The 23,549-nt window shown below is 39.0% G+C and overlaps 1 protein-coding gene across 5 annotated transcripts in view; it reads right to left on the reverse strand.

Annotated features, from left to right (window-relative positions):
* Positions 1–23,549, reverse strand: part of nf1a (neurofibromin 1a) — a 120,715-nt gene that overhangs the window by 85,353 nt on the left and 11,813 nt on the right. For 3 of the 5 annotated variants that reach the window (XM_008276380.1, XM_008276381.1, XM_008276379.1), the window contains exons 2-19: positions 19,024–19,167; positions 16,393–16,476; positions 14,507–14,697; positions 11,932–12,038; positions 11,631–11,698; positions 11,445–11,520; positions 8,757–8,914; positions 8,457–8,630; positions 7,747–7,875; positions 7,554–7,628; positions 7,327–7,458; positions 4,363–4,500; positions 3,998–4,111; positions 3,388–3,467; positions 2,421–2,655; positions 1,966–2,212; positions 701–774; positions 265–348 (exon numbers count right to left, since the gene is read on the reverse strand). In XM_008276380.1, the coding sequence (XP_008274602.1) occupies positions 265–348; positions 701–774; positions 1,966–2,212; positions 2,421–2,655; positions 3,388–3,467; positions 3,998–4,111; positions 4,363–4,500; positions 7,327–7,458; positions 7,554–7,628; positions 7,747–7,875; positions 8,457–8,630; positions 8,757–8,914; positions 11,445–11,520; positions 11,631–11,698; positions 11,932–12,038; positions 14,507–14,697; positions 16,393–16,476; positions 19,024–19,167 (2,310 nt within the window). The remainder of the gene's footprint in view (positions 1–264; positions 349–700; positions 775–1,965; positions 2,213–2,420; positions 2,656–3,387; positions 3,468–3,997; positions 4,112–4,362; positions 4,501–7,326; positions 7,459–7,553; positions 7,629–7,746; positions 7,876–8,456; positions 8,631–8,756; positions 8,915–11,444; positions 11,521–11,630; positions 11,699–11,931; positions 12,039–14,506; positions 14,698–16,392; positions 16,477–19,023; positions 19,168–23,549) is intronic. The other 2 variants (XM_008276383.1, XM_008276382.1) reach the window with 1 other exon arrangement.

Here is a 23,549-nt window from a genome sequence, read left to right on the forward strand (position 1 = left end):
TAGATTGAACACAAAATTCAAGGCAATACACTGTCCCAGCAGAGTATTTTATATTTTTTCGTTTTTTCAAACTGCATTTAAAAAAACTAAATTCAAAGACAGTTTTCTGTCTACATTGTTAAAATAAATGTTTAATATTTGTATTATGTGATTTGGTTAGAGCACAAAAAGCTGCACAGGAATGGACTGATCAAGTAAGAGTCGAAGTGTGTGTGATTTAAATTTGCAAAGTTCTTTTTTAGCTAGCCCCTCTAACATGCTTACCTGCCCATCATCTGCCTTGTTTTTAGGGAAATTGAGAATCTGTTTGGTGGTCTGGTCCCATTTAGCATATGTATCCTCCCAAGCCTGAGGAGAGAGGCCACAGACAAAAACTTTAACACAAGTGCGAATACAGCAGTGAGAAGAAACTGACCAATGGAAAATGTCAACCTGACAACAAGTACAGGTAAATATGGGGCTTTAAATTACATAGTTTGGTTCAGGGTCAGCAGGCAAATCTGTTTCTGCATGTTAATAGACTGAACATTCAAAGAGACATTTTAAAAAAAAATAGAAATTCAGTTTTTCTGGACAAAACTTTTATGGTGTCATTATATTTAAAGAATCAGATACCATGTGAATTATCCAAAGAATTTACGATTTACAACCACAACAAACAAAAAACGTGTAACCCATTGAAATTTTAATGAAATATTACCTCAATGTTTCCTGGTGTAGGGTGCTCTATCCTCCTTAACAAGGCCATCACCCTCTTCTGCAAGGTGGAGCGGCCTGAGGACATTAAAATCAAAGTGCTTATGAAAACTAGAAGATCAAGTCCTCAAGTTGGCAATGTGTGCATTACTAAGCATTATAAACTTACAAATATCTGGAATGTGGCCTAAACAATTACTTTGGTAGATATCTCATTGACATGTATCAAGCATGCTCTACTACAGCAAAACTCCCATCACAGGCTCTACCTGTCCAGTAAACTGCTGTCTGGATATGAGAGGAGATGTTGTCAGACTTACACGACTTTCGCCTTCCCTTTCACGCTATTTGCATGTCACCCTTTGCTACAAAACAACAAGCTTTAAGGAGCAACTTCACACTGAAAAGTTTTGATGAAGAATTGGACTGTGCAGAAAGCCAGGATGATTTACGTCTTTTGTTAAATTAAACCATTCTGATGACAGTGCTCGTCTCCCTGCATACAAATGTTGCACCACTGTGTGACTGATTTAAATAAATACAAACAAGCCACCGAGTTCTCCAGCTATAGCAAAATGACAATGGGTGCAGCCACACCACTCTCCAGCACTGACACAGTGCTCGGACTAGCTACATCTACAATAATGTTGACCAGATTGAAAGCGTAGAGATCTGAAATGTTATCATTTATCATTAACTATGTGATCCAACTCAGAGCTCCTGGATAACGATTAGATTATTCCTCTAGAGAAGAGTCCTCACTCTGTTAAACCACAGTCACAATGTTTAGTGGCATCTAAAGTAGAGCTGTTATTTAGTTATTATCATTAATCTGCAGTCAATTTAATCTTCTGCTGCTGGCATTGGTCATTTCAATCGAACAATATTACAGACAGCTCCACGCCTAAATGTGAAGTCGCTAATATTACATGTATGTTTTCAAGATTGGCCTTGCCAACAAAAATACATAAGAGACATAAAAAGTTTGACAAGAGACTGTGCTACTTTGTCAAAATGGAACCAGATGCAAAAAGGTAAAATTGAATCCCTCCAGTATTACTTTGTTCTTTTGTCATTTTTTTTAATCTCATGGCATGCAAGTGAACAGTGTTCATATGTGCAACAGCATAATAGGTTTGAATGGTTTCGTCAATTTATATCATAAAAATGCAAAAACAAACAAAAAAAAACAATAACAATATGAGGTACAGTACTAAACAAGCTCTAGCATTATCTCAGGTCGGGGAGGAAGGGAGGAGCGTTACTGACCTGTTCCCATCATGTTGCTGACAGAGGCCAGCTCACTAAAGGTGGCGTAGTTGGGCAGGATTGTCTGAACGGGCACCTCATCAGTTGCGCTGCGGATGTCAGCCTCCTCACAGAGGTGGCGGAAACAGGACATGGCCACCAGCACCGCCTCGGTATCTGGACTCCACAGGAACATGTAGAGACACACCTCCAGCTTTGTCTGTGCCTGCCGGCAGATGGGGATGGCGCCACCCACAGTGGCACACTCCTGGAACAATCAAGGACCAAAAATACAGCTTACACAGTGCATCACCTACACACAGTGTGTCACATCAAATCCGAACTCCTTTTAAGTCAGAAATGTAATTCTGAAACAAAAGTCGGATTCTTAAGACTGTGAAACACACTCTGTGACGACTAAACTGCTCAGAGCTATACAAGTGTAAAATGCACTAACTGGTCCAAAGGTCACTTACATCATTTGCTGCCATGTCGTTGGTTTGGCTGTCATTACCTCTGCCTTCGACTTGATTTTTTTTAAAACTAATAAAGTGGCTTGTTGTTTCAGTTAGGAGACAGGACTGCACCTTGTTCTTGAGCAGAAACTTGTTCCTGCAGATGAGAATCTCTCGCAGCCATTTTAGAACTTCTGTCCCATTAACCATTTGCTGGCCAATCAGTTTGCGGCAGATTATGAAGAGCACCTGTGAACTGAAGAAAAGAATAAAGGAAATAAGTCCCATAAATGTCTATGTTTACAACATTCAAAATCAAATGTTTTATGTTTTTTCACACTATGATGACATTTACTGTATTAAACACAGGAAATCACATGCTTACGACAACATCTCAGAAAACACTCTGATCAATATATTTGTTTTACTGCTTCACTTTTCTCACAGAGAGCAATGCTTAATGCTCATAATATATGAATCATGACAGCATCCATCTATCTGTTGGTGATGCATTGTAACAAACACAAAGAAGCAGGTTAGCTGTGTTTAACAACCTGCTCATCTGCTGCCCAGATCACACTGTCCTGCTTGACATCACCTATAAAGTCTGTTAAACACAATCCGTAAAATGTTTCACACCACGTCCATATTTTGACACAAAATTAAATCATAATTAAAGACCTCACTACCTGCAATGTTTTCAGAACATCTGTTGTGACTTATTCCACCATCCTTGCTGTAGACTCCACAGCTCAGCCCAGAACAGCTTGGAGCAGAGGAACTGATATACAATGTGCTTTCTAGGATCAGGTGTAGGAAGCTTCCAGGTATTAATCTCACAAACCTTTCTTTTGACAGAATGTGCATACTGATCAACTGTCAACATTTTTAAGTAGACCAGTCACAGCAAAGGGCTATGTGGTGTGAGTGTGGATTAGGTATTTGATCTCCTATTTCTTTATGGAAAGATGAGAAGACTGTTGAGTACCTGATGTCCCAGAACGTCTCTATGGGGGCATCAGGATTCCACAGCTCTATGGTCTCTGGCTGGTGCAGAACTAACAGAGCCTGGGAACCAACAGGACAGGAGGCAGTGTAGGTAGAGGAAGAGAGAGATATATTTATCATCATCTACATTTACACACCTCCCATTTCACGAGTACAACAAAGTCACATCCTATTCACCACAACACAAACACCCTCTTCTTTTTAAAGTATTTCCAGTTGCTTCAATTTTGCCATTATAAGCTCCGTCAAATTTAACTCATGAAACTCACTGTTAACGTGTCAAATTAACAGCATTCCAGCAAATTAAAAGGCAAAATTACTCCTCGTACTGATAGGCTTTTAATTTGAAACATCTGTAGGAACCTCCCCTCCAGCAACTTCACAGGAATGCAATACTAAATGTCCTGAGTTCTCCTTTAAAGTATGACCAGCATAGTTTTATTCTTATGTATAGTGTTAATCTGATTTGTTTTGTTTGACAAGAAGTTGATAATGAGAAAACAAATCTTCTAAAAGGCTAAATGGTCCCGTGCCATAAAAATGAGAAGCCAAAGTCTTCATTTAGCAAAGCACTGCGTTTATTCTCTGACCTCCATGGCTTCTTGTGAGAGCTGGGTAGTGTTGTTTAGAGGCACTAGCTGCACCAGGCCGGTGATGAGCTCTGCTGTGCTGCTCTGCATCTCTGGAGCTTGTTTCACTGGATTCTAAAACACAACAACACATCAATTCACAATTAGGAGTAAACTGTAACCTATTTAAGTTCAAGAAGGATTTTGTCATTCCAGTGATTAAAAAGCCATAAAATCATTAAACACTGACATGAAGCAAAAAAAAGCTGTCAAAAACTGAAAACAAGAATATACTGACTGAAGAAATGTATCTTAATTCCCAAAAAACAAATGAATGTTGTTTCTAGCTGCTGAGTCGTACAGACAACAATGTTGAGTGGACTCACATGCAACATGAGTTTGGGGTCTGCATGGATGAGCTTGACCAGAGCGAGAAGGAGGCACTTGTAACTTCGAGTGTCCTGGTCTGTGGTTTTCTCTTTGAACTTAAGGCTGGTGGTCTTCTTTCCTATGAATGTCAGACTCTGTAGGAGGGCACAAGTCAACAGGAAAGACACTGCTTAGGTTCTCTGCTTTTAAATTGCATTACAGCATCCTCAAAACATTTTAAACAAATAAGTTAATTATAGACTCTGAATTAATTCAGATGAGTGACAGTTAAGATAAAATAAGTCCATTGTCTCATTTTGATGCTGATAAATAAATGAAGGCAATGTAGCAATGATAAAAAAAAAACTGAGCCCCATTTTTGTCTATGAACTAGGAAAAAGTTGTATTTTGACTCAGTCCCACATGCAGGCAACATACAGCATCCTCCTGTCCCAAGTACTGCCTAAATCAACAAACATGGAATAATTTGCTGCATAAAATATCAGTCACAACATAAAACCACCTGCCCAATATGGTGTAGATGTGGATTGTCTCAAGATACTGTTTCTGGAAAGAAGTGTGTAATAATTCTGTCTTTTTTAAGGCTTATGTTTCAAATTAAATCTGTCTGAATATCAAGCTAACACTAAAATTCTCCATTTTAAATTGTATTATTGCACTTTGTATTATAATTTGGATGAGGCGGCATTTTAGCTTGAAGAAAAAAAGTTTGCCTTCACAAATCACTGAAGTCCCAAAAGGCAATAACACACCCCAAATATATATTGACTCAAACAGCTACACTGCAGCACCACTATTTTAAATATATTTTATATGTCAACATACACAAATCTTTCTAACTAATATATCCACAGTATAATTTTTTATTGTTAATTCCTTGAGCGATTGTATCAGTTCATGTTTGCAGTAATGTCGCGACTGAAAATATTATTGCATTTACTAGGAAACAATGAAAAGTCCCAAAAAAATCTCTGTAACAATAGATTTGTTAAACTTGATAATATTGTAATTCTTAGGGAGGAAACTATATTTGGACTACTGTTGAAAATAAAAAAAACACTTGATTGAGCTTGACTATTTTAATGATTTCACAACAGAAACAATAAATCTGCTTAGCTGTTTGCTTTTTAAAAGGCATTTAGGTTAATAAGGTTATGTACAATCACAATGCCACCTAAGATGTAAATAATTACTGAAGTTACCACTGCTGCACAACCTGCATATTGTACCGGCCCTCTCTTAGTTTGGGGGCAGTATTTATCCTGCTACTGTGTGATGATACAGCTGTTTCATAAAGTCAAAGAACGAAGGGTCACATATTAGTTCAAGGCAAGACAAAGTTTAAAGGCAGATTTTGTGATATTGAAGAAGACTTAGCTGTAGACTGTACCGCAAAGGAAGTTTGACATAGCCAGGTTTTTTTTTTTTGTGCAAGTCAGGTTGACAAAGCCAAAGCCCCAGTCAGAGATCACGGGTATCATGACAGTGGTTATCAACTTTCTTTGTTAACTCAAACTTTCTGCTTCAGACCCTGTGCATGTTCTCATAAATGGAGACATATAACGCATCATATGACTCTTCTTCTGCGCAAAATGGAGCGATGATGTGGTACCTACTTTTAACAACTGGCTGTTTTAAGTAAGAGCTATGAGGAATGTAAAAAAATATGACTGTAAAAAGCCCTGCTACTACAAACAATGGAAGAAAGGAATGCAGGTAGAAAAATGTTAATTGTGTGTTAATATATGTATTTTACAGATGAATGCAGCCGCTTTTTTTTCTAGCTGACAGCTGCACATTAGAGCTGTTAAACTTTAAACTTCATATATTTAAATAATAATTTTATATGATATCGGAATGAAGAGGCTACCAGGTGGCTCGGTGGTTAGCACTGTTGCAGCAAGAAGGTCGCTGGTTCGCATCCCGGTGAGGACACCTGGGATCTTTCTGCATCGAGTTTGCATGTTTTCCCCATGCAGCGTGGGTTCTCTCCGGGTCCCTCCCACAAGGTCCAAAAACATGTAATTGGTAATTCTAAATTGTCCGTAGGTGTGAATGTGAGTGTGCTTGGTTGTCTGTCTCTAAGTGTAGCCCTGTGATAGACTGGCGACCTGTCCAGGGTGTCCCCTGCTTTCACCCTAATCAGCTGGGATAGACTCCAGCCCCCCTGTGACCCTAAATGAGGATTAAACGGTGTATAGATAATGGATGGATAGATTGCAATGAAGTGCATTTAAGCCTGAATCCATTTTTATACTGTGTGTTATTAGCTGCAGTACCAGCAGTGTAAACGGACCCGGCAGCAAATCAGAACCAAACATAAAAACATATTTATGCGTTGTCTTCATAACCAACTGAATGCATTTAGGTAATACAACACATATTGTCTGCAATAGGCACAAGGGCCAAGTAAACACTGTAACTTCTTTGTGATATAGCTCAAAATATTTAGTTAAATTAGAATATCCTCATTTAGCAAAATGACGATATTCTTAACTTAAGGACAATGCAAAGTGTGATTCATTTTTAACTTTAATTTACAAAAACTCACACAGTCTCCTCTTCCTTCTTGATTATTTTGAATCTGCCAATTTCAAGTGGTAAAGGAAGGATTTCTGATCTCAACTGTGCAACTAATAACCTCTGACTTCTTCACAACTCATTTCCATACCTGGTCTTTCCATGGTTGTTTATTTCACATTCTTTAAATTTCCACATAGTTTGAGAAAAACTAGTGACTAGTTGTTGCTTTTTATTAATTTCACATTTTTCAAAAGGTTTTATTTACATTAATAAATGGTTTCTAAAATGGCCAACTGTCTGACTACTTTTTTTGTTGCTGGACCCATGGAATTCATTGATTTCCTTGATCTCGACATTACTTTGGTAAACACAATGTTATTGTTACTGAGACAAATGATGAACAATTAATGTAGTTAGTAATGTTGCTGTCCACTCACTGGTGTCATACGTAGTGGAGCGTGGGTGCCAGCGCCTTGGATCACCCGGTTGAGGGTGTCTGAGAACATAAAGCGAAGCTCCCCAGAGTAGCAGTACACTGCATCGATCTTAGGCCACCAGTCCAGATGGGACTGAAAGCAGACAGCATAGGATATTTAATGACAAGGCAAGTAACATAAAACTACTTCCATAAACACTTATGTGTAAAGAAGCTTTGTAGACTTACATTGGTAATTATTCTGTGCAACGAGTTGACCAGGACAAAGTGAAAGGTGGAGGGTGAAGAGGAGGCCAAACAGACCTACAGAACAACAAATAGACGATCATAAGCATCACTGAGAGCTATGGATGTTGTGCACCTGCTCCAAAGTAAGATTTACAAACCAAACAAAAATGAATATCACTTCATTTGAGTCCACCTTAAAGTGCTGGTTGTTGTGAGGATTGATACGGAAACAGGAGACAAAGCAGTCCATCATGAGCTCCACATCAGCATTCTGACTGCCTGTCCCCCTCCAGAAGGGTTTGGCTGGGTTGAACAGCAGAGCCTGATGCAATATTGAGGGTCACAGGTTACTTTACAGGTTTTACGGTTTTTAAGTACATTTCTTGTGAGATAAATTTCATATTTGTTACAATACCCTAATAAAGATTAAACTATGGGGGTCCGTTACAAATACTGTACATACACAAACTTTTCAGCCTACATTTTCCCAGAGCCTGTCCAGCAGCATAAGAAAAATAAAGCTGGATTCATAGTCCAGGCAAACTGCAGGTCAGCTGGACAGAAAGCGTATTTCAACAGAAGTACTCTGGATGAGAAAAAAATAAAAGACCTTCTCTCCAAAAGACATTAGAGTATTCCTGTTTCAACAAAACAAGTTACACATGACCTTCAAATCATTTTCCAAGAGTCTCTTACAAATCTGCTCCTCTAACCAAAATAGAAATAGATGGGCACATTTAAACTAGATTTAGGAATAGCTTGGAAAGAGCTTAAAGAATTAATCTAACCAAAGGAAAGACCCCAAACTTTTGTTTAATGAAGTTACTCAAGTCACTGTTACTGAATTTTCCAGCAGCAGTGACAAAAACGTAAAAAAGGAAGTGTCTGTTTAACTGGTCAGACCTTAAGATCCATGACGATGGACTGGACCAGGAGGAAAATGGTGGAGTGATCTTCCCAGTTGATGTAGGTGGAGGCTTTACAAAGCTTGACACAGGCGATGGCAGCACTCTCTGTCAGCTGCTTGCTGCTACCCTGCCCCGCTAAAGCTTTCCGTAAACTGTCCAAAAAAAGTTTCTGCGGATACAACAGGACATGAAACTGCGTGAGTGCTTGAGCAGGTCTCAGCTGTGTGTGTATGTGTGTGTGTGTGTGTGCGTGCGTGTGCGTGTGCGTGTGCGCGTGCGTGCACTATTCTCCCACCTTGTTGGCCTTGCTGTCATCCACTGTATCTTTAGAGATTGTGTGTGTGATCTCTGGACAGAGGATGAGTAGGATGATCTGAAGTGGCCACACTGCTGCTTTCCTCTTGGCACTCTCTGCAAAGCTGTCCACCAGGTCAAACAACTTCTCTGCAGCTTCTGCGAATACACCAAAACACAAACACACAATTTACACACAGTCAATGACAGCACCTCAGTTTTTAGGCTTTCATGTGGGGCATTCAAAACTTTACATAAACATAATTGCAGTCAAATAAAAAATAAAAAAACATGTTCAGGTGACAATGTTTTTCATTATCCTACCTAAAGAGACCAGACCGTAAGTGTTTGGACAGTAAAACATTTTTTTCTTCAGCATCTGTCTGTCAGCACCTTCAATTTCAAATTCTGAATTTATACTTAGAAGGGTTTACATTAGCATCGAGACAACTGTATTTGAGATAAAGCCCTATTACTACATAATGCCAGAGGTGTTGGGGTCTCTGGATAATTGAACACATACACATGATATCAAGCAATTATTACATTTATTATTTTGTATGCAAGCAACAGACTTTTTGGATCTACAAGCATCACAAGACACTTCACAGACATGGGACCCGGAAGATTGCTGGTTTCATCAGTCAATTAAAGTGACGACGTTGTTTAACTCAGATATAGGTCACTTTTGCTTTAATGTTCCTCATGCTTTCACTCAGACACTCATTACAGTTACAGAGAGAGCCATGGTACACAGATCAGACAAGACACCAAGTGATGTATAGTACATAATAATGTAGTAACAGATGAAATCTAAACTATAGCAGCTTTGCAAATTGTACACACAACTAACAGAGTAGTGTATTTAAGATTTCCTTAAAATTATGTCTGTGTGTGATGATATTCTAACTACTACTTTAAAAACAGTAAAATAACAATATCCCAACACCATACAAGTCTGAAATGAACCGTCACATTAATAGACAGATGTGCAAAGTCACAGTATTCTGAATTATGTGAAGTGATGTGGAAGAATATTTGCACATTTCAGCACCAATATTTTATCCAAAAACAGCACAAAGAGTCAATCCTGCGCTTTCAGTTTCACTGTTCAAAAATTGTAAAGATAAACTGGGCTTGTAGTTGTTTGGATACTTTGATCAGCTGCTATCAACTTAGATTTAGTTTCTTATTGTCTTTTTATGCATTACACATCACTTAGTGTATTGTCTAGTCTTGTGTGAATGACAAATATTGCATCCATACCGTGACACTCTCTGGCACTGTGGTGGGTTTGAATGAGACCATAGGGAGCATTGACAGAAAAGTGACTTACTCCTAAATAACTAGAATGCTGACTCAAACTTCAACAGATTGAAGAAGCTAGCAATGTTTCATGTTCAATGTCTGAAAGAGGCTTCACTAAACATTAATCTAAGTGGTTAGTGTCTGCATTCATTGTAGTAAAGTTTGCAGATGAATTTTGAGTTTTGCAGATGAATGATTTAAGAGCAAAGTCGGTTTAAAAGGTGTGTTGTGATTTTAGATCACATAGTGTTGTAATCTATCTGTGATGTTTTTGGATGAACGCTGACGCTGAAGTATGAAAAAGCCTTCTCTGAATCACTTCGCACAAGTCAAAGTACCATGGTTTTATGTTTTGAATTGTCTTACTAAATAATAGAATGTGGCCCATGAGGTTTGAAGCATTTGTCTGAATGTGAGCACACAGGATGCTCCTATGTACCTCTACATTTATCAGTGTTTCCAACAGCAGTGAAATCACTAACTGTTAGTGTTGTACTTCCAGTAGTAGCCATATGTACCAAAACTATAACAAAAGTAACACTACATTTGACAGATGATGGTGCTTTTAATCAGTGTCCTGTTCAACTCTTTTATTTTTCTTCCACACTTTCCTCTTCCCACCAAACTTATAAAGGTTATTTTTTGTTTCATCAATTCATAGTTGTTGCACAACTCTACCTGTTTCCCTATGATTTTGCAAACGGCCATTATCTTTATTATTGCCACTATCTATTTTTAGGCTTACCAGGGCTTTGCATCGTGTACTGAATCTTCTGTGAAATCTTCTCTTGATCTTTTACAAGGAAACATGTTTTAAGCCTCATTAACTTCTTTACGGGCATTTTCACCCTATTGTACCATGTACTGATACTTCAATCTAAATGGCGATTCTCAGTCAATTCTGAGCCATTCGTGAGCCCTGTTATGCATTAAGTAACATTAAACGGCACACCGCTCTCCCACAGACTTCTAGATGCCAATTACTTTTGAATCTTTGAAATTTGGGCACTATATTATGTCATCAACACTCACGCAAGCCTGCTCAAATAAAAGCTGAGACTTACCAACTTCAACGTATCCATTATTTTATTTTAAATTGAATGTATTAAGATTAGAGCCTGAAGAAGGGAAAGGGGAAGAAACGTGTAACCATCCAAATATTTATGGTTTGGATCGTGTGTTTAAGTACTGAGAACTGGCTTGCTTAGGTAGCTTTTTAAAGCTGCAATCGGTAGAGATTGTATAGTATTTCAAGAAAAAAAATACGTTAAAATCAAATACTGGACAGAAAGTAAGTTTGAAGATGGACTACATTTCTACAAAAAAACAAAACAAAACAATCAAGTCAAAGTTGAACTGAGTGGTCTAATTTCTTTCCTACCTGCCATATCTGCCTGTGGTCGCTGGTACAGCATGGTGAACTCATCTGGGTAATTCTCCACCCAGTTCCAAAACGCCTGTAGTGAGACAACCATGTAACATGTCAGTAATTCATTCAGCGTTTTGTGGGAGCTATTCAAGCATTAAGCATTACTCTGGTATTGGAAATGGCTGGAAGAAAAAGTACCTTCTCTAAACTGTTTATGACTGCGAGCTGGGCAGGCTTCTTAAGCGCTCTAAACTTCAGTACAGTTTCTGAAAGAAAACAAACAGCGTTACAGAAAAAAAAACAACAGACTTTGCACATTCATCACAAAGAATGGTTAAAACTCTCTCTCGCATTTTTATCATTTCTAGATCAGGAATTCTCTACATCAAAATGTCATGACTTCAATCTTCAACCAGTCCAACATATTTCTTGGTTGTTTACAGGGAACTATTATGTTATAACTTGTTAATGTAAACCTGTAAGAACATTAAAAGCAGACCTTGTAGCAGTCTCTTCAGCTTGGAGCAGTCCACATTGATGTACTGCATCAGCTCTATGTCATGAACATCCACATTGTCCTCTGAGCACACGGTCAGCTCCTGTAGTCTGAGGAGACACACAAATGTGAATTCTGCTACTGTGGATGCAGTCAAACACATCAAGACATAAAGTCCAACATTTTGTATCCTCCCTCTGGAAATGAAAACTATTTATGCAGAGCATGTGACTTCTTTTCAGCATCATCCAGCTCACTATGAACATGTACTCTCATAGTACTTCCATCTATAACCCAAAATGTTAAAATCATTAAAATGATCTTTTAAAAATGTCTAAAAATATATAAAATAAACAACTCACATGTAAAATATCAAAACTTTAGATGAAAGGTTTCCATAAAATGTGTGTTTTGATTGTGCTTCCAAGCACCTGAGCATTCATTAAAACCCTGTATTTAATATTCATATTGAGACCAGATATGTCCCACTACAGCTACGCATGTTGAAAAGCTCCTAAACCGGCTATGACTTATACATGATTTTATTTTGTTGATATTCTGTTTGTATACTGTGATGTTCCACATTATAATGACACTGTTTAATGACTTGTAGAAGTACTTTTGCATTAACCTGCATTTATTAAACTGAAAAAGGAAATTATGTAAATTATCTCAAAACAAAACCAAACAAACTTACTTTACACCCGACCTTGTTTTTTTATTGCTGAAAGACAAGACTTTCCCTGACCGTGAGATTATTCAAATCAAATTATAAAATCAAGAAAGTCTTGTGTATCCTCGCTCATAGCTCCTCTGAGGTCCTTCCTAGCTTGTTGCTCTTCAGAGCAGAAATAAAAATATAGAAATTATATGGCCTTTACTATCCTAGGACCTTCAGTAAAAAAGCAACTGGACTTCTTGTTAAAGTTCTTGAAGATGTTTCACCTCTCATCCAAGCAGCTTCTTCCATTCCTAGGACTACCATAACCTGAATGACTAAGAACCAACACAGACATATGGCCTTCAAGATGCACAACAATTTCTGGGTCGAGCAAATGTCAAAAGAAGTTCAATAGGAGAATTGAGATATGTCCATTATCTCCCTCATATCCTTCCTTACTTAAGTGCATATGAATTTAACTAACCAATATGATGACATTAATAGTAAAATCAAACTTACAATAAAAGCTCAATAGTGGTCAAAGTACTAACGTTTTATGCATATTTAGTGGTACCACGAAAATGGACTCTACTGGAGTGACATACATCAGTCAGCCACAACATTAAAACCACTCACAGATTAAGTAAATGACTATTTTGTTGCAATGGCACCTGACAGTGGGTGGGATATATTCACCAGCCAATGAAGAGCCAGTTCTTGAAGTTCATGTGTTAAATGATTGAAAATGGGAAACGGCAGGATCTGAGCAACTTTGACAAGAGAAAAATTGTGATGGTTAGACAACAGCTAGCATCTCCAAAGAGGAGGTCTTGTGGGGTGCTCTGGGTATGCAGTGGTTAGCACCTAACAAAACAGGAATGGTGGCAGGGTCTTGGGCAGCCAAGGCTCAAAGATGCACATGAGTGAGATCTGCAGCACAAAAGGCTGAAAACCTTATGTTACATATGATACAAAGATGTCAGACCAGACAGTGGATCAACACTTGCTACAAATGGAGCAGCAGACCATTTAGAGCGGCCATTCTGACCCCGTCGTCTACCAAAAGCGCCTACCAGGGGCATGGGAATATCGGAACTAGATCATGAACAAATGGAAGAGGTAGCCTGGTCTGATGAATCATGCAGATAGACAGGTGTTACATAGCCAGATCTATCTCCACAGCATAGTGACAGTGCTGAGGAATGGTTTGGCTGCAACTCACTTTTTTTTGGTGAAAAATGCTCTGGCTTCATTCGCTGCAAAACAGTGACCAGGTCATGTGCTCATGGACCATATGCATGCAAGGAAGTGTCCAGTGTCATTAAAATAGCTAATCCGCATGCACTAAAAAAGCAGACCTACCTTATTGCACAGTCTAAATAAACAGCATTGACAGTTGAAGGTTGTTGTTGTTGCTTCCCGTAGCAAAGAGGACTTTGAAAACAATAATGTACAGATAGTGGCCTCTTACAGCAGGATAATGCTTCCTGCCACACCTTGTTAGGAATGTTTTCAGCAACATTACAAAGAATTTGGAGGTCAATCTGTCTTGACTAGGTCTCAAAATTGCCCAGATCTCAATCCAATTGAGCATCTGTGGCATGTGCTGGAAAAACAGGGCAGTTCCATAGGGCCACACCTCACAACTTTCAGGAATTAAATAATCTGTTGCTAACATCTTGTGCCTAACACCAGAGGAAACATTTAGAGGTCTGTAGAGTTCTGGCCTTGACAGGTCAAAGCTGTTTTGGTGGTATGAGGGGGATCTACACAATACTATGTGGTTTTAATGTTGAGGCTGATACATTACACAAAGCTGATAAATTTGATACATTCAAGAAGATACCAACAGGGATTTATGACAAATTTTATTCCTAGAAGCAGTCTGACTTGGTGACAGACAGGTAAAGGAGCTACCTGGTGGAAATACGGCTGAAGACAGCATTGAAGTTGTTGCAGCTAAGAGAGAAGAGGACAGCTGAGGCTGAGGCCCGGAGCTCAGCGGCGTGCTGGTGGCCCTCACGGTATGTGTGGATGAAATGGCAGATCTCTGGCAGAAGCTGTTTGACCAGCATGGTCTCATCCAGACGCAAGCAGTCCTTAGATTGCTGAGGAGGGAGGACAGAGAGGGCAAAAAGGGCTTGATCTCTTTCTCTTCCATTTGATCATCCATGTTGAAACTCAGAATACATAAACATCTAAAGGAACAAGTCAAACCATGAGAGTGGTACTGTTACTGAACAGCGTACTGAATTAATGTGACACATGTACCATGATGGTGTACAACAAACCATAGCCTAAAACATGAGACCTGTGTGGCTGTGGCAGGAGTTTAATGGGTTGAATTGTTTTAAGGTCTACTTTGAATAACATATTAATGATAAAAACAAAAAAATATCCTGGGGAAAAAAAACTTGGTGAAAGAAACCTGGAACTGGCGACTCAAGCTTGACCGAGAACAGTCCGATTCCATCACAGCCCTAGTAACCTAGCAACAACACTTGACTTGCTTAGCTTTTTGCTACATTACTTTTATTTCAGGTGACACTAAAGCAACCATTGCCTAAACAGGCAAAACGTAAAGAATTACAAGCAAGTAAAAAAAAATGTACAGCTTGAACACAGCATTTCTTTAATACTCTATAGCTCTGCTATGAGTAGAATACATGTTAATACTAGGATGTACTGATTTGTGTGAACTTTATTAAACCATCATCATTCCTCCAAGTGCTATTGTGCACCTTAGCACAGTAGCTGAGAAATTTCATTTAAATTGCGTACTAAAGATTCAGAAGCAGAACTGATGGACATTTTTGGATCTGTATTTACTACATTAGTGTAACTGATTTCAAATCCTTTCTGCAGTAATGCTGGCTTGCTGAACTTGTGATGCTACAAGGGAATAAAAATCTACAGCTAAAAACACATCAGATTCAGTACAAGTAAATACATAATACAGAAACCTGACTCGAATTATAGGCAAAAATCTCTCAACTTGGACAAAGATATCAAGGTCTGGGTAATAATAAATGATCCTTTATGGACGTCAAACAGAAGAAGATTATAATATGACCTTGCATGTTGTTTTTTGAACATCTAACAAAATGTGGTACTCATGTTTAACTGTGGTGCACAGTTCAAGTTTTTTTTGTATATAGTGTCACAAATTTCCCATATTTTGACATGTATTAAAAAATACATTTGTATTGAGAATGATAATGATGCCAACGATATTGTGCCGCACTAACATTCACATCAACTGGAACAATATTTGGCCACATAATGGAGCAGCAGCTTTATCACAAAACTGCATTTTTATGAATTTGGATGCTCTGATTCAGAAGCATAAACCTAACTGCAAATACAGAAAGGTACCTGGCTTCCATCTGACTGTGAATGCTAATGATAAACGTCTGTACAGTAGACTGAGCAGTTCCCATCAGATGCAAGACTTCCACCAAATGCCTGCGAAAGTAATCAGGGCCTGCATCACCAATGAACCTCACAGAGACGTGGAGGGTGTGATTGATGAAGGATAAGTACATTAACAGAGGTTTGTGTCTGCATGAGCACAAACAACAACAAAAATACTGAACCATTAATGGATTTGATTTCATAGTAACACAGGAGAAGGGGGAGGCTTGATCTGGCAGACAACAACCGACACGAAGGCTTTTCATGTAGACATAGGTCAAGAGGTGAGATCAGATCATTTCTAAATAGATTTACATTTGTAAAAGTTGTTCATGTTTTTTTCTTTTTTCCTGTAGAGCAAAACAGCGTGGTCAGAAAGGAGGACTCACCCCAGCCAGGCACTTCTCCAGTGTGTCCAAGATGATGAGCTGGGAGAGGTAGAGGTTCTTCTCAGAGGCCTCTCCAAATATCCGCTGTGAAGACAGTCAAAGTCAAAACTGACTGCTGTACTGAATTTTAAACCAAAGCTTTATATTTAGTTTTCTCAAACTAAGCACATTCAGTCACTTTTGGCAAGCTGCAGTCATAACCTAAGGATAACTGCTTGCTAAAATGATCTAATTGGATTTGGCCGTATCTGAACTTTTCTTTTCTAAGAAGAAGTGCAAATATTGCCACTCATCAGCTTTGTTCTGGTTTTGTTAGATTTTCATAAAATGGTAACACTTCTGTAAAACTGTAATTTTAGTCCAGAGCAGTACAATCCATGCAAAGCTCTGAACTATTTTGAACAGACCTAAATATAATCAAGGGTCTTGGTAATAAGCAGGAACAGATGTATTTTAGTCTCTTATCCACAATATCATTCATGATCTCTTTACCCACTTCCTTTTTCTATTGTTGTGCCATACTATTTAATTGTCTACCATGCATTCCAGGGTCACTTTATTAGGTACAACTCCACAGTGTAATATCATCTAAAAATGATGGCTCTGATCTGAAGTCTACTTTTACAATGCCCATAATGATCAGGTGTGGCTGTTACAGAGGTTTGAATCTAATTCTGTGTTTCAGCACTGAGGCCATAGTAAAGGGTGCTGTTGCACTGGACTGTATTATGTTCAAAATTGTTTCTGAAGTCCTTCCAGACATAGAATAACATTGTTGCCTCATGCTTTAAAGTGATGGTATTGTGTTATTCTGATACACTAGTGAATCTCCAAAAATTAAAACATCGTGAAAAAGTTTAATATTTTCATCAGTTATTTAAGAAAGTGAAAATTTTATATATTTTAGACTCAGGACACGTAAAGTGAAATATTACACGCTTTTTTTGCTTTCATTTTGAGTATGATGACGTACAGCTCATGAAAATCAGAAATCTAGTGTCCCGAATATTTCATTCTGAGTTTCAGTATATTAGTATTCAAACAGAATGAACACTGTGTATCTCTCACTCTAGTTCAGTGAACTCAACCACAATCATGGGGAAGACTGCTGACTTGAAAGTTGTTTAGAAGATGGTCATTGTCACCCTCCACAAGGAGGATTGACTACAGACCACTGGCTGTTGGCAGAGTGCTGTATCGAAGCACATTAGTGGAAAGTTCACTGGAAGGGAAAGATGTAAGAAAAGATGCGCAAGCAGCAGAGATGACAGTAGCCTTGAGACGATTGTCAAGGAAAGTCGATTGAAGAACTTGGAGAGTTTCACAAAGACTGAGGCTGGTGTCGGTGCATCAAGAGCCATGAAGCACAGGTCCATCCATCGATCCATCGATCCATCCATCCATCCATCCATCCATTTTCTCCTCCCAGGTGGATGTGTTCAAAAGACCTCCAGAGGAAGCCTCCCCAAAGGCATCCCAATCAGGTGTTTATACCACCTCAACTGGTTCCTTTCGATGCGAAGAAGCAGCAGCTCTACTCCGAGCTCCCTCCAGATGTCCGAGCTCTTCACCCTATCTCCAAGGCTGAGCCCAGCCACCCTGCAGAGGAAGCTCATTTCGGCCGCTTGTGTCCACAATCTCGCCACGACCCAAAGCTTGTGACCATAAACGAACAGAGCCACAGAAAAGGACTCATAAACAAAGACCCTCAACTCAAAAATAAACACGAGCTGAACCACAACAGCAAAGTAAACCGCACGCAGAACTACTGACACGGAACCGAACACACTACCCAGCGCACAAACCAACACACCATCAAGACTGAACAAAATCCCGAAACACAAAAACTCCCTCGGACCAGCAAAAATGCTAAAAAAATAAAAAAAAAAAAAAAAAAACTCACTCTAATCTCTAATACACTATAATCATCAAAATAAAACAAAAAAAAACACATTATTTTATTCTTATAACATATTTCACTGTACGAGTCATGAACATAGAATGTCTAGAAGTTTATCTTTTTGAATTAAATTACCAAAAAATTAACTTTTTCAGTGTCCTAATTTTTTTAAGATGCACTAGTAGATTCCTTTCATGCTCTAAGGCTTTAGTCGGACATACCCATCACAGTCACTGATAGCGCGGTACTTGCAATATTTTGCCATACACACAAGACTGGACAGTAATAAGTGATGCACAATACATAATGCAATAATAAATACAAGACAGCAGCCTAATAAACAGCTTAGTGCATTGCTTAGCATATTTATGATTTCCTGAAGAGAAAAAATTCTGTCCCTGTATGATGATAATGTGACATGAGCAACAGAAACTTAAAAATGTCCTGCCAGCTCTCATGGAGGGCCACTATGTAACAAAGAATTTAACTGCAGCTGATTACCTCTGTGTGACAGCTCACCTGTCTGAGGTGAACAAAAGTACACAGTGTGACTTTCTGAGCTACACCGTCTCCATTTTGGGGATCATTTATAATTATTAGTAATAAATTAAGTAATCAGCACTGTTGTTCATTGTGCATAAGTGCACATCATTCTCTTGCTGTCTCCATTTGACTACAAGGACCAGGAACATCACTTCACTACCTGAGATAAGTAAAACAAGTCAACTCACCATGTTGTTGACATTTTTGAGGATGTTGGTGAGGCCACTGATGACGAGAGAGAACTTGTACTTGGAGATGTTTATCAGACATTCCTTGTTGTGCTCTGTGCTGATTTTGGTGTGGGTGTTCTGGTGTCCAACTTTAATTGGGAGCTGAAGGAAAAAAACAAAAGAGAATAATGATGGAGTCAACAGACTTTTCAGATCATTGCACTTTAAAGTGAAGTCAACCAAATCTTTCAGTGCATGATGTTTGATTCTGTATGAGGCATTCTAGGTTCAGTACGCTCTGTGATTAAAAATGTTACTGTCAGAAGTCTTTATGTCCATGTCTATATCTGTACTCCTGAATCGAAAACTGTAGAGTCTAAGTTCCACCTGTAACATTTTGGCAGTGCATCAATTTGTTGTTTATTAACTATAGCGTGTAGGATGGGTGAGGCTTTATGAATCTTGTACAATGTGTTAACTCACAAAACACACTTTAATACACCTTCCTGCAGCCACAACCTGCAACGTCTGTACTCATACTGTACAGGTTGATTGACTGGACACTGTGTGGAGCAGAAACTGAATATTAACACCCCCCAGTCACTTGTGACAAAGTTATTCAAACAAGATGGCAATATCCACAGAGTCGATAGAAAGAAAGAACCGCAACATTACTTAGTGCAGTTTGAATGAGGACACAGCACTGTGGCCCCTTTGATGAAAATCAAGTGCTGTACCTTGTTGAGATGTCCATGTGGTGTTTTGTATAGGCTAAAAGACACATCATGAACGAAGTAAGCAATCAAAGTCAAGACTTAGCAATTTCAGCTTTAAAATGCAGTCTCAAAAATTAAAAAATGGGTTCAGAGAGAGTGAAAAGAATGGTTGGGACTTCATAAATCCCTAAATGACCATATTCTAAAGGGAGCAACAGTGTAGACTTACATCTAAGCCATTTTAAGAAACGTATTATTTTCAATTTCTAAATATGGAACTTTCTTGTTCAGCATTTGAGTGCTTTATCTGTTACACGAAGAATTATTGACAGTTTGACACAGTTGATTGCTTTTATTTTTTGAATAAACTCTAAAAAAAAATCACTGCATATGTTTTAATTTCTATGCTGTATCAAAAACATCCATCCATCCATTTTCTATACACCGCTTAATCCTCACAAGGGTCGCGGGGGGGCTGGAGTCTATCCCAGCCGACTAGGGCGAAGGCAGGGGACACCCTGGACAGGTCACCAGTCTATCACAGGGCCACACTTAGAGACAGACAACCAAGCACACTCACATTCACACCTGCGGATAATTTAGAATCACCAAGTAACCTCAACATGTTTGTGGACTTGTGGGAGGAAGCCGGAGAACCCAGAGAGAACTCACACTGCACAGGGAGAACATGCAAACTCCACGCAGAAAGATTCTCCCACCAGGACGCGAACTGGCAACCTTCTTGCTGCGAGGCAACAGTGCTACCTGACTGCACCACCTTGCAGCCCAGTTAACTGCATGTGACTTTAAATTAATTTCAGTTAAATTACATATAAACCTTTGTAAACCTGAATAAATGTGATATGAAGGTGGCTACCTCAAATTTTAGAGTCAAAATCTAAGACAGCAATGAGCATCATGGAGCAGCTAATGTAGCCGTTTCATTCACTTTCATTCTCATTCGTGTGGGATGGCAAACTCAATGACCAATATCATGATTTATCAAGGGCTACAAGGTGGCGCAGTGGTTAGCACCATTGCCTCGTAGCAAGAAGGTTCCAGTGAGGACATCCGGGATCTTTCTGTGTGGAGTTTGCATTTTCTCCCCATGTAGCATGGGTTCTCTGGCTAGATAATGGATGGATTGATTGATGGTTTATCAAGATTTTTTTATTTTTTTAAAAAAAAGACAAGAAAACAAAATACCATGCCTCTTTTTCTTCAATAAAAACAAAAAAATCCAAAAAATGGAAAAAACAAACAATTCTGTGTGACTTCACATCCCCGTTTTCCAGGGACATTCCCTTGTTAAGGATCCCATTGTCCCTATTTTTCACTGAATATAAACAACAGACAGACATTACTCTATGCCATTACTGTCAGTTTTGTTAGTTTTGGTGTGCATACTTAGCGCTTACTGTAGGCAGAACGGGTGGCTCATTTCTAACATAAGACTGTTATCAGGAACGCATTAAGGGGTTATACATCAACCAGTGCAAAATTGTTTTTGATGACTCTGGGGGGAAAAAAAAACACAAAAAAAAAACTGATCATGACGACTGATCAAGTGGTACTGGGAAGAATCAGAACTTGCAGCATAGACTGGGAAAGTCCACTAAATAGTCAATCTAAAAAGACGGAAAAGAAACTAAAGGTAAAATACATTAGAACAGTAACCATCATAAATTCTATAATATTGGTAAGGGTCTTCAGATGCCTTGGTCCTGGAGAGGGTTATACTAGAAACAGGCGTTACCCTTAGTTTAATATAAATCCTGTTTCTAAAGTATAATTGTCCATAATTCAGTAAGAAGCCCACTGTATCTTCTGATCAGCTCCTGTTTATATTTGCTGATCATGCAAACTCAATACTTCCTCCATATTTACCTGTTTTCTTGATAAGACTCTATGTAATACACTTCTATGGCTCCAATTCAGTACAAAGTCAAGTCATACTCAACACTCTGCTCTGTTTTTTTTCCACTTCATGTCATGCTACATGCTAACATCAGGCTGCCAATAGTCAAGCTACAATAATGGTTTAGATCTTACAAAAATGTTTTATTTTCCATTGTCCTAAATAAATGTTCATAGTCTCCCTCTTCTGGAATGACCAATAAATCGACACTTGCATAATGGTGATAAAGGAGTGACTAATGTACAAGATAAAACATATCAGTTACTATTTTGTAATTACATAACAGTAACACTTTACCACATGTAATCTGCTTCACAATATCCTACATTATACACTTCTCTTGTGTTTGACAAAGGTTTTGTTCAACATTGGTCAGCAGTCTCAGACCTAAAAATTGACCCCTCATAGAAAGTCTTGGGACAGGAACTCGACAAAATCCATGGTTCACTTATGAAGTCAGACTGTCACACCATCACATGTAGATAATTCACAATGTCAAACAGGTCATGCTTCTATTTGCAGTCCAGTGCAGCACAGCGTGGTCAGTGAGCTCTTTGTTTCACGCAGCCAGGCCTAGCCTTCCTGTAAAACTCTCACATACTCTGCTGCCAGTTTATTAGGTGCACCTCCCTAGAACTACAAAACAATCTAAAGTCTTCATTTTATTACGTTTCAGCCACACGCACAGACAGCTGCGACCCCATGGACACATAGTTCTTGTTATTAGACTACCGTGTAGTCCACTTGGAGCCCTGTCTGTGGAACACTAGACCAGTTTTACCATTGCAGAGTTGCTAAGGGATCATAGGAGTTTGATCATCTAGTCTACATGTGTTTTGCAGACTTGGTAAGGACCTACAACTGTGTCTCCCAGGGAGACCTGATAGGAAGTGCAGGATTACATGGTACCGGGGCTGTCACAAACCCTCCAATCCTTGTATAACCGAAGTCAGAGCTGTGTTTCTATTTTCAGAACAAATTTTAACAGGTTTTTAGTGGGACTTGGACTCTGCCCCTCGTTTCTAATCCTCATGGCTGTGCCCTGAAGGTGTCTTGTTTGAGAACCTCAGGGCTGTGTCTCTGGTTTTTGCAGATGATGTGGTTCTGTTGGATTCATCAGATCCTGGCCTACAGCACACACTGGGGCAGTTTGCATAATGGTGAGTTGCCGGCCCCTGGCAAAACAATTTCAATATCTCAGGAAGTTGTTCACAAGTGATGGTAAAACAGAGCAGAATCACCAGCAATGCAAGTGTTGCACTGGACTGTTGTGGTAAAGAGGGAGCTGAGCTCAAGGCAAAGCTTTTAATTTACCTTGCTAGTCAATCTAAGTTTCAACCTTCATCTATGGCAGAGCTCCAGACTAAATTTTTCACTAGACCAACATTGTCAGTTAGTTGCAACTCCTCCCGGTCACAGGCGAAACACCTCACCAGCTGAACAGTTGCTTATCGATAGGCACCACATTTATCGATGTTCCCGAAACACCTCACATTGCAAGCTGTGGTAGATGCTGCTAGGTGGCTGCCATGTGCTCAGACAGCTGTGTGAGTAAAAAAAAGAATGAAATAAAGTGCTCCAAAGTCAGATTTGTCCAAGATGAAAACAAGTGAATTTATCTACATGTGCTGTTTTTCTAGAAGTTCAGAAAACACTGCATGTAAATGCGCTACGCCTTTTAGGACCAGAGCGCATTTTAAAATGTAAAGACTGCAGTCTATCATTTTCAAATAGAGATTAGAAGCAAAAATCGTGATTGTGATTAATAACTATTTAATTCTGCAGCCCTGCTACTGCGTCAGCAATTGTAATTGGCTAGCTTGCTGGCTCAATATCTTCCTGACTGCACCTGCACTCTCATCATCAAGTGTGTCTGAGTCAGACGACTTACTCTCTTTTGGCTGAGGAAC

The sequence above is a fragment of the Stegastes partitus genome, unplaced genomic scaffold (assembly GCF_000690725.1).
Source record: "Stegastes partitus isolate 25-593 unplaced genomic scaffold, Stegastes_partitus-1.0.2 Scaffold70, whole genome shotgun sequence".
NCBI classification, from domain to species: domain Eukaryota; kingdom Metazoa; phylum Chordata; class Actinopteri; family Pomacentridae; genus Stegastes; species Stegastes partitus.